This window comes from Hypanus sabinus, chromosome 17 (genome assembly GCF_030144855.1).
Source record: "Hypanus sabinus isolate sHypSab1 chromosome 17, sHypSab1.hap1, whole genome shotgun sequence".
NCBI classification, from domain to species: Eukaryota; Metazoa; Chordata; class Chondrichthyes; order Myliobatiformes; family Dasyatidae; genus Hypanus; species Hypanus sabinus.
Genome location: NC_082722.1, coordinates 48,667,498 through 48,684,343, shown reverse-complemented (window position 1 = coordinate 48,684,343; position 16,846 = coordinate 48,667,498). Strand labels below are relative to the sequence as shown.

The window sequence follows — 16,846 nt, the reverse complement described above, 5'->3', positions numbered from 1 at the left end:
GACCCGACCTCCCCAAGTATTTCTAGTGCTGACAGCAGCCGCTGTGCCTCAGATGCCCGACGTGTCCCGAAACCGTCCGTCAATGGGCGGCGCCGGTGAAAAATGCGGCGGCCGAGGGGCGGGAGCGCGGGCTGAAGCCGCAGCGGGGCACGTGTGCGCATGACCGATATTTTCCTCGGTTCTCGGATTTATTAAAAATTCAAGCTGACGCGGGAGGTTGCATTTTACAATTTGCTCTCTGACTTGCGCACTGCTTGGTGTCGTCACTGGCGATAATGTTTAACCCGGATGTGTATGTGCGTTGCGGGAGCTCCAACGTGTGTTGTGAGCGGTTTGCGCTGAGGGATATTTTGGGAAGGAAGGGATCATGGGCAAAAAAAGTAAAAAGGACAAGAAAGGAAAGGGACTTGAAAAAAACGCGACTAAAATGGAGAAAAAGATCTCCAAACGGTCGAAGAAAGAGGAGGTGAGGGAAACTCGAGAAATGACTGTGGAGAGATACAGTCCCTGGATTCAGGCCTCGTATACTGTGAGGCTTCAGTTGTGGTGGGCTGTAGTTGCAAAGAACGTTGTATTTTTTCTTCCCCCCCCCCCCCCTTTCGAGATCTGATTCCAATGAAGGAAGAGAATGGTTTGTGTTTCCAGTTCCTTTTTAGGATTTCTTCATAATTAGTGTAGTGGTATGCGAGGATAGTCTTAAGAAGTTTACACTTGAATGTTCGCATACATTTCTAGTACTGTCTTTTTCGTATATTTTTGAAAATGGACGAAAATTGCGATTACTGCTTTCCTTCCCTGCAGCCGAATCCGCCTTTGGATCAAGAAGGTCCAAGGAATATGCTAGTGTTTACACATAGAATCTGAGGTCAATATCAAGAATATTAAAAGGGGCACATATAGGGTAGATAATAGGAAACGTCTTCCTGTTCTCAAGGTGTCTTTAAAAAATCAGAGACCAAGCGTTTGGGTCAGAGATATATTGATGATCCAAGGAGGTTTTTTTCAATTATAAGGCTGTAAGAATTTGGAAAATACTAACTGAAGGTATGGTGGAGACAGGTACTTAATAAGAATTACGTAAACACTTAGATCACCAAGGCATACAAATAACTTAAGGCATTGAAAATAACATCAGCAAATTTGCTGATGATACTAAGTTGGGTGGCAGGGTGACATGTGATGAGGATGTTAGGAGAATTCAGGGTGACTTGGATAGGCTGGGTGAGTGGGCAGATACTTGGCAGATGACGTTTAATGTGAATAAGTGAGGTTATCCACTTTGGGAGTAAGAACAGGAAGGCAGATTTTTATCTGAACTGTGTAGGGTTAGGTAAGGGAGAAATACAGAGATCTAGGAGTCCTTGTTCATCAGTCACTGAAGGTGAATGAGCAAGTGCAGCAGGCAGAGAAGAAGGCTAATGGAATGTTTGCCTTTATTACAAAGGAAATTGAGTACACGAGCAAGGAAATCCTCGTGCATTTGTACAGAGCCCTGGTGAGACCACACCTGGAGTATTGTGTACAGTTTTGGTCTCCAGGGTTAAGGAAGGACATCCTGGCTGTAGAGGAAGTGCAGCGTAGATTCACAAGGTTAATTCCTGGGATGTCTGGACTGTCTTACGCAGAGAGGTTAGACTGGGCTTGTACACGCTGGAATTAAGGAGATTGAGAGGGGATCTGATTGAAACATATAAGATTATTAAGGGATTGGACAAGATAGAGGCAGGAAATATGTTCCAGATGCTGGGAGAGTCCAGTACCAGAGGGCATGGTTTGAGAATAAGGGGTAAGTCATTTAGGACTGAGTTAAGGAAAAACTTCTTCTCCCAGAGAGTTGTAGGGGTCTGGAATGCACTGCCTCGGAAGGTAGTGGAGGCCAATTCTCTGGATGCTTTCAAGAAGGAGCTAGATAGGTATCTTACGGATAGGGGAATCAAGGGATATGGGGACAAGGCAGGAACTGGGTATTGATAGTAATTGATCAGCCATGATCTCAAAATGGTGGTGCAGGCTCGAAGGGCAGAATGGTCTACTTCTGCACCTATTGTCTGTAAAACGATGGGCATTTGCTGGAATTAACATGGCTGGTTGAACGACCCATGTCTGTGCTACTTGTCTGATTGAACTGAATCTGGGTTGACCTCAGTACCAATTGAAAACACTGAAGCATGTTTTTAAGATGATGTTATTGAATAACTTATAAAAGTTTCTTAGGGATTGATTTGATGTTAGTTCTTCCAGTGACAATTTGATTTTTTTTGGAAAGATTTAATTTGTCATTCAAGTTGCACTTTTTGTAATGGAACTGGGGGGGGGAGGGGGACAGCGTAGTAGCATTGTGATTGGTGCAATCGCTTCACAACAACAGTGATCACCAGTTGATGTTTCCTGATCAGTTAGGGCATCAAAGCTTATGGCGAAAAGGCAGGTGTATGGTGTTGAGTGGGATCCGGGATCCGCCATGATGAAATCTGCAGAGCAGACTTGATGGGCTGAATGGCCTAATTCTGCTTCTGTGTCTTCTGGTCTTGTCTTCGAATCCAGCTACTATTTGTAAGGAGCTTGCAAGTTCTCTCTGTGACTGTGGGTTTCCTCCAGGTGCTCTAGTTTCCTCCCACATTCCAAAGATGTACAATTAGGTTTGCTATGTTGGCGCTGGAAGAACGGTGACACTTGCCCCCAGCACAATCCTCAGGTGGTGGTGTTGATGGAAAATGACACATTTCACTGTATGTTTTCATGTACATGTAACAAATAAAGCAAATCCTTTAATCTTTAACTATATTTGGGAAAGATAAGAGGCTTTGTCATTATAGGTTGTTACCTGTATATGCTGTTTTACCATCCGAATTGCAAATAATAAGTATCACCTTTTAAACCAAAGAAAGCAGTAGTAAAAGTTATCAACTGTGGCTAACAATGTAAGAGTTATTAGATTAAAGGAAAGCTTGTATAATTAAATAATTCAAAAAGCAGTAGGCCACAGGATTGGGAAAATTTTGAAAAGAAAGGTAATGGGGATGTAAAATAAGAGTAGGCTCATGGGAAACAAACAAACATTAAGACCTTGTGTTGGTGAATATGAAGGAAAAGATGAACTGAAGTTACAGATTGTGGTCAACATTTTGTTGTGGGAAATAAAGAAATGGTAGAGAAATGGAACAAATAGAATGTCTATCTTCATGGATGACACAATTTCCAGTAAGTAACATGTCCAGATTAAGCATAATTTCCATATCTTTTTGAGCTGTTCCTGCAGAGGACTTCTAGGAATGCAGGTAATATGACCTCAGCCATTTCTCAAAGATGATGCAAATACAAGAATATCAACATTTTACTCTTAATAGCTCAAGTGAGACTGCATCTGGGATATACTGTGTTCAGGTCTGTTCTCCCCACTCAGAGAAGAAAAGACTCAGAAAAGTACAGCACATAAAAAGGGTCTTTGGCCCATCTAGTCCATGCTGAACCATTTAAACTGCCTTCTCCCATCAACCTATACCGGGACCATAGCTCTCCATACACCTACCATCCATGCACCTATCCAAACTTCTCTTAAATGTCTGTTAAAATGATTAACTCATGCTAAATGGGATTGTAGCAAAGTTGCCCTAGATTGATCCCCGAGTTGGTGAACTTGTCATAGGATGAGAGATTAAACAGATTTCTCTCTTGGTTTTACAAGGATAGGCAATCTAGTTGAAAGCCTGCAGCATTCTGGTATCGGAGAGCAAAGTGACATGCTTGTAAAATGATCATACTTGATGGTGGAACAGTCACAAGGGAACAAATTATTGTATTTTGTAATTATAATTGAATATGTTTGTCAGAAATTATTAAGCTGCTGCAAGCTGAAGGTAGTTCTCAATGCTGCAGTGGTACTCAGTAAGAATTTTAATAATCAGAAACTTGGCAAGTAGTGCTTTGTGTGGTGAGCATCTTTTGAGGAATTTTAAATAAAAACCTGAAAGTTGGACAGTTCGAGTGCCAGAGGAAGAGAGCACTGTTGAAATTGGTGAAAGGGGAAAATCAAGAATAATGCTTTAATGGGGTATGGAAACTATTGAGTGACAATGTGAAGAAAATGCCTTGTATCTCTCTCATGACCTGCTATTCTTGTGTTTTTTGTCTCAAGAAAATTAAATTATTGGAAGATCCATCATTTAAATTATACTTACTATTTAGATCCTCTTTAAACTGTATGTTTAAGCATATCCCCATGCAAATGATCACTTAGGAACAATATTACAATATTGCTCATCACCCCTCTCCCCTCTCCCTCAACAACTCTTGTTAGAGCTAAGTGATTTTTGATAAATTATAGAGCACTCCAACTCTCCAGTATAATAATTCTTCAAAAGGAAGAAATGGATTTGTTTCTGTGATCAGTCTGCAACTTCTCTTGGTGTTGTAAAATGCTCTGTAATTTTCCAAGGCAAGAAAACTGAATGTGTCACATTTGTGTACATACAAACGGGCTTCTTTTCTTTGATCTGCGGGACTCCAATGAAACTCTGGTAGTTTCTGAAATAAAAACAAAGTGCCAAGAAGCAGGCTGTATCACTGGAAAGAGAAACTTCTTCAGAACTGGGGAAAGAGGGAAAACAATTTAATTTTGTATAGTGAAAAAGGTCTGATATAGCAAGGCTAGGGTTACCATTGGGGTAAGTTGGAGAAGTCAAGATGGGTGCAGAAAGGGGAATTGAAAGAGAAGTCCAGATTGGGTCTGTTCAAGGAGTGCCCTCAGACCTTGATGTGGATGGAAGCAGAAGGATTGTGTACCCATTTTAAAGATGAGTGGGTTGGGACCAAGGAACTGGTAACAGAAGGCTTCTGAATGATCACAGATGTTAGTGGAAAGGGCCTGAACTATGAGAGAAAGGAGAGAGTAGGTAGGATGACTGAAGCAAATTAAGTGGAGCAAGAAAAGGCTGAGATGTGAATGCCTGCCTGGCCAATCTTGCTGGTATATGTTGCGTAGAGATAAAAGTAAGCCATGGAGACAGGTTCACTACAGAGATAGAAGCTGTGGATGCAAAGTCTACACAAGATCCTGTGGATGCTGGAAATCAGAGCCTCATACACAAAATGCTGGGGGAACCCAGCAGGTCAGGGGGCATCTATGGAGATGAATAAGCAGTCAATGTTTCAGGATGAGGCCCTTCATCAGAATGGGAAAGGAAGATGTTAAAATAAAAAGGTGGAAGGAAGATAAGTTGGAAGGTTTTAGGTGAAGACAGGTGGGTGGGGGAGGGTGAAGAAGTAAGAAGCTGGGAGATAATAGGTGGAAAAGGTAAAGGGGTGGAGGAGGAGCAGTCTGATAAGATAGGACAGTGGACCAGGGGAGAAAGGGAAGGAGGAGGGGCACTGGGGAAGGTGACAGGTTGGTGAGGATAAGAGACCAAAGTGAGGAATTGAAGAGGGGGGGTGGAGTTACTGGAGGTTGGAGAAATTGATATTCATGCCATTGGGTGAGAGGATACCAAAATGGAATATGAGGTGTTGCTCGTCCAACCTGAGAGTGGCCTCATCAAGTCAGAAGAGAAAGCCATGGATCAACAGATCAGAATGGGAATTGGGATAGGACTTAAAATGATAGGCTATCGGGGAAATCCCGCTTTTTGCGGACAGAGTGGAGATGCTGGACAAAGCAGTCCCACAATGTAGAGGAGGCCGCAACAGGAGCACTGAATACAGGATATGACCTAACCAACTTGCAGATTCAGTGTTGCCTCACCTGGAAGACCTGATTAGAGCACTGAATGAAGGTGAGGGAGGAGGTGAATGGGCAGGTGTAACATTTCTACTGCTTGCAGAGATAAGTGCCAGAAGCAAGAATGGAGGGAGGGACAAATGGACAAGGGAATCACGGAGAGTCTGATCCCAGTGGAAAGCAGAGAGCAGGCAGGAGGTAAAGACATGTTTAGTGGTAGGGTCCCATTGAAAATGGCAGAAGTTGTGGACAATTATGTGTTGGAGGGAATAATTATATAATGACTGTCTGGAATATAAGGTGGTTACAGATGTGTCCTAAAACTGATGTTTGGCTTCTGTGAGATCAACATCATTTCACCAGACTGATGATACCATGTTTGTCAGTTTTAGTGAGCTGAGTGCTGCAGGTTCAGAAGGCAGTAGGGCAGAGTGAGTGAGTAGAAAAATAAATGCAATCAATGTGCTATTGGCAATAACCAATGAATAGATCCAGAGAAGTGGAGAGGTCAAAAGTAGGGTCTGTGCAGATGAGGAATACTGGAGATACAAGAATAGGTCTGCACTTTGGGTAAAGAGCATAGAGGCTGCAAAAGAAGAGTCTAATTTCACTTAATTCATTCAGTTGAAGATGTATGGGCATGAGTGATGCTTCTGCTGATGATTCATTGTTTGAGATGAGGGAGGAGAAGGTTGGAAGGATTTGTGAAAATATGGTATGCTGGAACTGGGGAAATTGAAAATGGATTTGGAGGAGAGTTCATGAGGGATACTGGAATTCATGAACTGTGAGAGGTGGCAGTCTTTGTTGGAAACAAAGTTTTAAAAAAGACACAAATTGCAGTAAGAATAAAGCAAAGATCTTGATGGAACTTTGGAGCAAGTCAATACTACTTCCAGATGGAACATTGAATTTAACTGTTACATGCATTGTCCCCTTATTTATCAGGACGAAGGTATTAATAATAATTCTGTTATTGGCAGTTGAAGCTGTGTTTTTCTTCATTGTACCTTTGTTATTTAGTCTCACCTGCTTTCCATTCTATTACAGACTTCTTTTTTTCCCTTCTCATTTGTCATTCCTCTGTACTTATCAAAACTAATAAATAATGTTTCTCTCTTCATGTGCTGTTTGACCTGTTTGCATTTCCAGCATATAAAATGCAGCAGGCATGGTATAAAACCATCATTTTTTTGTTGCTTTTGATTTCCAGATTGATTTAAAATTAGTATATTGCTAACAGTGTTCAGTTGATAACAACAGAGACAGTTATTATAAAATTTGCTTAAATGATGTTGGTTGAGTGGTATTCATGAGCTAGGATGCCAGGGAATTGCTCCCTGAAAGAACAGGTGGGATTTGGATTTACTATCGCTCATCTCAGGTATGCAAGCTACCAATATAACTTAATCTTGTAGTGGTATTTGAGCTCATAAGTTTCGGACTTGGGGATCTAAGAATTCTATAATTTCTAATAGGTTGACAATGCTATCTCTTGGTTAAGGTTCTATGGAGGCCTAGAAGCAAAATTATAAATAGTGCTAGACAGCCTTAGTAAAAAGGAAATCCTTAAGTTAACTATGTATGTACAGGCAGTCCCCAGGTTATGAATGAATTCTATTCCTGAGTCCGTCTTTAAGGCGGATTTGTACGTAAGTCGGAACAGGTATGTCCAGTATTATTTGGCGTCAGTCAAATGTTTGTCTTAGTATATGGTATATATTTTACCTTTCTATGCATATAAAACACTTAAGAAATGTATGTATTTCAATAATTGAACCACTGTGTTGCTTAGTAATAATTGCAGCTTTCATCGGGGCAGGGCCTTTCACATGCTCCATTATTCTCACTTTATCCTTTACCAGTATCCTTTGAAATTGTTCCAATCGTTGACCAGCTGTAGCTTCATACTTTTCCAATGACTGATGGCGTTTCACCTCTTTCCAATCGCTTTATTATTTCCGCTTCATTTTCAATCGTGATCATTTTCCGTCAAGGGAACAGAAAACTGCAGATTCAGCAGCATCCGTGGGCCCGCTGCTCCCCCGGGTCCTAAAGTCCACCCGTACTCAGACAGGTTAAATGGGACAAGTGGGGGCAATGCTGAATGGAAAAGGGTGAATCTTGCTAAGAAATATTTAAGCCAAATACAAAGTTACACAGTTAACACAGTGTTAACAGCAACGACTTAAAATGGCAGACAGCATCGTGATCCGTCTTAAAGTGGCGGACGGCGTTCTCCTCCCTCTATTCGTAAGTACGGGTTGTTCATAAGTCGGACGTTCATAATTCGGGGACTGCCTGTATTTAACTTTATTGCTTCTTTGATTTTATGCTTTTATTGTATTTAATTATATTGCCAGTTATGATTGAAGACCTTTAAAATGGTTTTGTTAAATAAGTTCTGTTTCTCATACTTAGGAGGATCTAGAAACATTAATAGCTGAATTCAAGCAACTTGATGCAAAGAAAACTCAAGTAACGGAAGTCGCATGTTCTTTTCCTTCACCACGGTAAGTAAAGCAAATAGGCAAGTTATTGCTTTTTGATCGTATATTCTTTGATTTCACCTTTGTGAAAATAGTGACAAAAAAGCTGGTCTTGTTTCAGAACTTGATTTGACTATTATAGGGGAAGGCTAGCACAGAGAAATGCTTACAATGCATTTACAGTCATGTTGAGAAATATAAGGTCATAAAATCTTTTGAGCATAGGAGTAGACTATTTGGCTCATTTTGTCTGCCCTGATTTTCTGAAAAGACATTTACTTTGTTCCATTCTCCCTCGGGCTTCATCAATACTTTATTAAGTTTAAAGATCTCCTTTAACAAAATATAATAATCTTACATTCTGCTAATGTACAGAATCTCATGGCTAAATAAATGTTTATGTAATTTATTCTTCTGTTCCATAGAATTTTCAATTTATACTCCTACATGGTAAGTCATTGAAGAGTGAGTATAGTAACTATACCAAATTATTCAAAACTATTAAAGATTGCAAAAAACCTAAAGAAATGAAATGGACCATTTGGCCTGATTGATCTCTGCTGATGTTTAAACTGTGCAGTCTCACATTATTTTTCTATCAAAATTCTTGTATCTTCTGTTCTTGCAATAGATATCATGCCTCTTGTTAAATGTGTCTACTGCAATATGTTTTAGTTACTCTCTATAATCTAGTGTTTCAACATCTTCATACTCCCTGGATTTTCAAAATCGTCTGTTGCTTGCAGCATCTGCGAGATAGTTCACCGTAAAAAAAATATGCCTTGAATGTGGATATCACACCTTTGTCCAATGGTTGAATCAGCTGTGTTGTGTTAGGTGGCAGGAAACACACTGTTATGTTAGGATGAGTACTGTCCAAACGTTTGGGATGGGATGGGCTGGGCTGGTGCATTATCAAGCAACAAAAGAACTTTAAAGGCAAGATTCTGTTCCCGGCAGTAGCGTTCAGCCTCAACAGCAAATCGGTCTTCCTAGTGACCCATGCTTTCTTGTTAGCTGCTCAGTGGACAGGAAGCATATTCTTACTCAAGCCCTTAAAAGCATGGGGGTTTAGTGAATCGTAAACTAAGGGAGGCTTCATCTTACAGTCTCCTTCAGCATTGGAACACATAAGCAAAGTCAATCTATCTTTTGCTGCCTTGAAACCTGACGCAGTTTTTTTCATCCTTACTTATGTAAGTGCATTTCGTCATACGCTTCCAAAAAGGCACAGTCTTGTCTGGCGCTGCCCTGTTTATAATTTCCAACATTTTTTCAAGTGTTAAAGCGGTTCTCTGCCGCTTGGCTGATGGCCCAGGACTTGACATCGGATGCTTAGGAGGCATAGTTAAATATTTCAAGCACAAAGTCACTGCAGCATAGGTAAAAACAAAAAATGTTTAAGAGAGCAAGATCGCACACCCATACGTTGCCAAACCCAATGTGAGACTGGCGGGAGTGAGATTGTGAGGCGTGTGCACGTGACTTGTATTGGTGGGAGAGCGGTGGTCCTCGCATAACTGTGAGTTTGGACGCACATCAGGAGACGTTGGTAGAAATAGGTTCCTCGCATGACTGAATGCGCATAGTTTGAAGATACATATAACGAGGATAGGGTGTATTTTGTTTCCAGACAAAAGAACCCTAGCTACTTGATCTTTTCTAGTGAATTCCATCCTGTCAACTTAATCTTGTGAAAATAGTTGATATCTTTCCCATAGTGAAATGTTCAAAACTGAAGAAGGAACAATATCAGAAAAACAGGTTGGAATGATTTAGCTCTTGTTCTTCAAGCGCTCTCAATCAAGCCTAGCATATATTCTGGAAAGAATTTATTTTGGAATGGCTCAGCAATTAAACCCATTTAAAGAAAAGTGAGATGGGAAAAGTCCACAAGTTGCAAGTGCTTTGTAACATTGGACAACTTGTGCATTGGCCTTTAGTGTACCACTTGTGATCTGGTTATTGAGGCAAAGATCAACAGACCTCAACTTTGCTTTGGGAAAATCTTGGCCTAGTTGGCTGAAAATCAAGTTCAATATTTTCTTAAAGCATCATAATGGTAAAGCTGATGCTGAAATTTATGAAACTCAGAAAAGTGAAATAATGGCAAAGGTGTAATAAATATGATATATAAATATGAAGAAACCAACCAGTTCTAGTGGAAGGAAATAATTAAAATGCCATACTGACTTTTAAATTGAATTGACTTTATTACTTACATCCTTCATATACATGAGAAGTAAAAATCTTTACATCTCTGTCAAAAAGTGCAATGTGTAATTTATAGTAATTTGTTTAAAAAAAGGGTATGTACAACAGGACGGTCAATATAACATAGAAATACAATTAATCAGTCTAATTGACTGGTGGAAGAAGCTGGACCAGTGCTTGTTGGTCCTGGCTTTTATGCTGCGGTTTCATTTCGTGGACTGTAGCAGCTGGAACAGTTTGTGATTGGGGTGACTCAAGTCCCAATGATTCTTTGGGCTCTTTTTACTCACCTGTCTGTATAAATGTCCTGAATAGTGGGAAGTTCACATCTACGGATCTGGTGGGCTGTCCGTTCCACTCGACAGAGCCCTGCAATTAAAGTAAGTACAGTTCCCATAACAACCAGTGATGCAGCCAGCCAGGATGCTCTCAATTGTGCCCCTGTAGAAAGTTCTTAGGATTTGGGGGCCCATACCAAACTTCTTCAACCGTCTGAAGTAAAAGAGGCGCTGTTGTGCCTTTTCCACCACACAGCCGCTTGTACAGACCAAAACAGTTATCAGCTATGAATGGGTTTTATAAAAATGTTTTGAGCCAAATTATTCTGATCCATAGATGCTGCCTGGCCTGAAATCCCTTCAGCATTTTGTGTGTATTGCTCAGATTTCCAGCATCTGCAGATTTTTGTCTCATTTTTAAAACATTCTTTGTCTTCTCATTTTTCCAGTTGGGATGCAGGATTCTTGAGCTGAAATATTGACTGTTTCTTTCCTCACTGCTGTTTGACCTACCAAACGCTCCCAGTATTATGTTTTTACTTTCAGTTTTGATCATCTGCTGCCCTTGTTGAAAGACATATTTAACAGTTGGTATAGTCTTCTCTTGAACAGAGTAAATGACATGAAGTCAATAGTAATTTAGAATGATCAGAGTGATTAAACTTGTAACAAAACATTGTATCAAAAGTATAATAAAACATGAAGTGAAATTACACTGACTTAAATTCTTGAAGGAGAAAAGGAATTTTTTTACAGGTGCATTCAGGCAAAATGTTCACTTATGGAAATACTTTACCTTATGAAACAGAATGATAGCTTCAAATCTAATACAATTTATTTTTAAACTTCAGTGCAGCACTGAAAAAAGCATAACTTGGATAACCGAAACCAAGACCTTTAAGGTAGTTTGATTAGCCTTAAGTAATTAGTGATACCATAATCTCGGTTAACATTCATCCTTAAGTACTAGTAAAATAGTTGAACTAATTGTACGTCTGCTGTTGTTATTTGTTGTGGATGAGATCTTGCTGTGATCAAAATTAGCCTGCTACATACGGTGTAAGAGAATAGTTCATTAGAAGATTATATTTATAAATTGTATATTAATATATTGTTCTGAAATTTTTTACACATGGAAATGTTATGTTCAATGCATAATAGATTATGGGGGGTATGAAGATTACAATGTGGCTTTGTCATTTATAGTGTTGATAAATTGATCTCCTTTGCCATGTAGCTACATTAAAACTCAGAACCAGATGCAGTTTCAGGTTAAATGGGGCTATGGGGAAATAGGAGATGAATACAATGGAATAGCTAGCATGGTAACAAGATTTTATAGCTTCATGTGATATTGAGAGATCTGAGAAGGTTATCTACCAAAGATAGTTAAGGGGTGATTTTTATTAAACATGTTAAGTTATATGGAGGTTTGAAAGTTCAGTTATGGAGAAATGGTTTCCGATAGCAAGATGTTAGTTCTCAAAATACACACCAATTTAAGAAGTTGCCAAAAGATTTCAAGTAAGGAGATTAGAAATATTTTGAGACTATAATTTTTAATAATCTATAATCGGTATAAATTTATTGGATGTGGAATTAGTGGTCGCCTTCTAAAGAAAATTAGAGATGTGGTGATAAAAGTCAAAGAATGGAGTTACTTATGCCTTTTTAAGGAGATAATGTCAGCATAATAGGCTGAGTGATTTATTTCTCTGCTCCATGTTGGATGAAAGTGGGGAGATAATACCAAGCTAATGCCACAGCCTTTGCAAGGGCAGGGAAATAGTATAATTCTATTTTGACAGACTGTTATTGTAGCCTGACAACCATTTCAGTAAATTGTAAAAGAAATTCTGATTTTTAAAGATTAGCTGTATTTGTCATGTGTACATCGAAACATATAGTAAAAATGTGCTATTTGCATCAATGATTAACACAGTCTAAATATGTACTGGGAAAGCCCATAAATGTTGCCTTATTTCTGGTGCCAACATAGCATTCCCACAACTTACTAACCCTAACATCTTTGGAATGTTGGAGGAAACCAGAACACCCAGATGAAGCCCACGTGTTCACAGGGAGAACATGCAAATTCCTTACAGCAGTGGGATTGAAGCCTGATTGCTGACACTGTGATAGTGTTACACTAACCACTTCTATGCTGCCCTTTTATGCAGATAGATTTGTTTTACAACTTATTTTATACATGTAGATTTGATAATTTTTTCTTTCTTTTTCAATCTTTTTATTATTGTTATTAATATCAACAAAATAAAATTGATACATAGATAATGGGATTACAAACATACACATTTCAACTGAACATGAAAGAATAGATAAGCAATGATTACAGTATAAATGAGTATTCCCAAATCATAGACGATACAAAATATAAATAAACAAGGCAAACCTAGGTATATCATAATTTATAATAAAAAAAACAGAAAAAAGAAAAAGAAAAAAAAATTCAAAAAAACTAATCTAATAATCTAGTAACTAATAAGGAAAAAAACAAAAAAAGAAAAAAGAGAAAAAGAAAAACTGGAAAAATGAAAAAAAAGGGCTGTTTATAATAGCTTACAAAAATATAAAATCATCAGTGTCGTCAACTCCAATCCTCTCAACATATATAAAATCAAAACTGGAAAATCAAATAGGCTTGGAACAGGGTCATATTACATCATATGAAAATATTGAATAAATGGTCTCCATATCTTTTCAAATTTAATAGAAGTATCAAATACACCACTTCAAATTTTTTCTAAATTTAGACATAACATAGTTTGAGAAAACCAATGAAATACAGTAGGAGGATTAATTTCTTTCCAATTCAACAAAATAGATCTTCTAGCCATTAGTGTAAGAAATGCAATCATTCGACAAGCGGAAGAGGATAAATGGAGTGAGTCCATCATTGGTAAACCAAAAATTGCAGTAATAGGATGAGGTTGTAAATCAATGTTCAATACCACAGAAATAATATCAAAAATATCTTTCTAATATTTGTTCAAAAGCGGACACGACCAGAACATATGAGTTAAAGACGCTATCTCAGAATGACATCTGTCACAAATAGGATTTATATAGGAATAAAAATGAGCCTACTTATCCTTGGACGTATGAGCCCTGTGCACAACTTTAAACTGTATTAATGAATGTTTAGCACATATAGATGATGTATTGACTAATTGAAGAATTTTATCCCAATTCTCAATAGGGATAGTAAGGTTAAGTTCTCTTTCCCAATCATTTTTAGTCTTATAAAAGGGCTCTGAACATATCTTCATAATTATATTGTAAAGTTTTGATATTAGCCCTTTCTGAAAAGGGTTTAGTTCAAACAAATGCTCTAAAATACCTGAAGACACAAAATTTGGAAAAGTAGGAAGTACAGTATTTAAGAAATTCCTAATCTGTAAATATTTAAAAAAATGAAATCTAGGCAAATTATATTTATTAGATAATTGCTCAAAAGACATAAAACAATTATCCAAAAATAAATCGGAAAATCGTAGTAATCCTTTAGTCTTCCAAGCTGAATAAGCTTGGTCTATAATAGGATAAAAAAAGCAATTGGATACAATAGGAATATTTAAAACAAACTGAGTCAACCCAAAAAATTTCCAAAATTGAAACTATATACATAAAGTATGTTTAACTATCGGGTTGCCAATTCCTTTCGGCAATTTAGAAAGAGCAAAGGGAAGAGAAGTCCCTAAAATAGAACCCAGTGCAAATCCTTGTACAGATTTAATTTCCAGGTTCACCCAATGAGGGCTAAAAGATATATCCCAATGCTTTAACCAACACATCAAATATCGGATATTAACTACCCAATAATAATATCTAAACTTAGGCAATGCCAATCCACCTTCCTTCCTTGCCTTCTGTAAATATATTTTACCTAACTTAGGATTTTTATTCTGCCATATATATGAGGAAATTTTTGAATCAACATTAGCAAAAAAAAGATTTCAGAATAAAAATTGGTACCGCTTGAAATATATATAACAGCTTGGTTAAAATAACCATCTTAATAGCATTAATCCAACCTATCAGAGATAAAGATAGTGGTGACCACTTAGTAAACAAACATATAATCTGATCGATTAAGGGTAAAAAATTACCCTTAATTAAGTCTTTATAGTTTTTTGTGATTTTAATCCCAAAGTAAATAAAAGAATCATTAACTGATTTAAAAGGTAAATTTCCATAAATTGGAACCTGTCTATTTAAAGGAAACAATTCACTCTTATTAAGATTTAATTTATACCCGGAAAAACTTGAGCCAATAATGATAAAACTGCAGGAATGGATTTCTCAGGGTCAGAAATAAATAATAATAAGTCATCTGCATATAATGATAACTTATGTATATCTGTCCCACGATTAATGCCAAAAATATTCTGTGATTCTCTGATAGCAATTGCCAAGGGTTCTAAAGCAATATCAAATAATAATGGACTAAGAGGACAGCCTTGTCTAGTGCCCCGAAATAAACGAAAAAACGGAGATCTTTGATTGTTAGTAAGCACCGAGGCTACTGGGGTATGATATATCAGTTTAATCCAGTAAATGAATGTCAGACTAAAATTAAACTTCTCCAGCACATTAAATAAGTATGTCCATTCAACTCTATCAAATGCTTTCTCGGCTTCTAATGAAATAATACATTCTGAAGTGCTATGTGAAGGAGTATAAACAATATTCAATAATCTCCTAACATTGAAAAAAGAATAGCGATTTTTAATAAAACCGGTTTGATCTTCTGAAATAATTTGGAGTAATACCTTCTCCAACCTGGATGCCAGTAACTTGGAAAAGATCTTGGAATCTACATTCAATAAAGATACTGGTCTATAGGATGCGCAGTCAGTATGGTCTTTATCTTTCTTCAATATTAAAGAAATGGAAGCTCTATAAAAAGATTGTGGCAAATTGCCCAATCTAATTGCTTCTTCAAAAACCCTGCATAACCAAGGAGAAAGAGTAGCAGAAAAACATTTAAAAAATTCTACTGTATACCCATCTGGACCTGGTGCTTTCCCAGAATTCATGGAGGAAATAACCCCTTTAATTTCTGCATCCGTAATAGGAGTTTCTAATATTGAAAGATCATCTGATGATAATTTTGGAAAATTCAGTTTCCCAAGAAAATCACACATGGTATTATGATCATGAGGGAATTCAGAATGATACAGGGAGGTATAAAAATCTTGAAATGATTTATTTATCTCATCATGGTTAACTGTCAAATCCCCATTCTGCTGATGGATCTTAGTAATTTGACGTTTAACCAAAGCATTCTTCAATTGACTAGCTAACAGTTTACCCAATTTATCACTATGTATATAAAAATCAGATCTGGTTTTCATTAATTGATTTTCAATCGAAGATGTAAGTAATAAACTATGTTCTGTTTGAAGTTCAATCCTTTGTTTGTAAAGCTCCTTACTAGGAGTGATCGAATATTTCTTGTCAATCTCTTTAATTTTATCAACCAATAAAAAAGTTTCCTTCTTAATGCGTTTTCTCAGACCAACAGAGTAAGAGATAATCTGTCCATGTATATATGCTTTAAAAGTGTCCCAAAGTGTTCCGCAAGAAATATCATCTGTGGAATTAGTTGAAAAGAAGAAATCGATCTGTTCCTTCATAAATTTAATAAAATCCGGATCTTGCAGTAAGGTAGAATCAAATCGCCATCGTCTAGCATTAGAAGCTGTATCCATAAATTTAATAGAAAGTTTTAATGGAGCGTGGTCAGAGATGGCTATAATATCATAATTACAACCAATTACCGATGGAATAAAACAAGAGTCAATAAAAAAAATAATCAATTCTCGAGTAGGAATGATAAACATGTGAGAAAAAAGAAAACTCTTTGTCCTTAGAATGCCGAAATCTCCAAATATCAAAAATTCCATTATCAGTCAAAAAAGTGTTAATACAAGTGGCTGACTTATTGGGTAAAGTCTGAGTAGATATAGATTTGTCCATCAAAGGATTTAAACAACAATTAAAGTCACCACCCATTATTAACTTATATTCATTTAGATTAGGTAGAGAAGTAAATAAGGACTTAAAAAAATCAGGATAATCCACATTTGGAGCATAAACATTAACCATAGCAACCTTTTTATTAAAAA

At 37.4% G+C, this 16,846-nt stretch overlaps 1 protein-coding gene across 2 annotated transcripts in view; it reads left to right on the top strand.

The window, feature by feature from the left end:
* The first annotated feature begins 284 nt into the window (after positions 1 to 284).
* Positions 285 to 16,846, top strand: part of klhdc4 (kelch domain containing 4) — a 97,844-nt gene continuing 81,282 nt past the window's right edge. For both annotated transcript variants that reach the window (XM_059993014.1, XM_059993013.1), the window contains exons 1-2: positions 285 to 466; positions 8,135 to 8,226. In XM_059993014.1, coding sequence (XP_059848997.1) covers positions 368 to 466; positions 8,135 to 8,226 — 191 coding nt within the window. In that variant the 5' untranslated portion in view covers positions 285 to 367. The remainder of the gene's footprint in view (positions 467 to 8,134; positions 8,227 to 16,846) is intronic.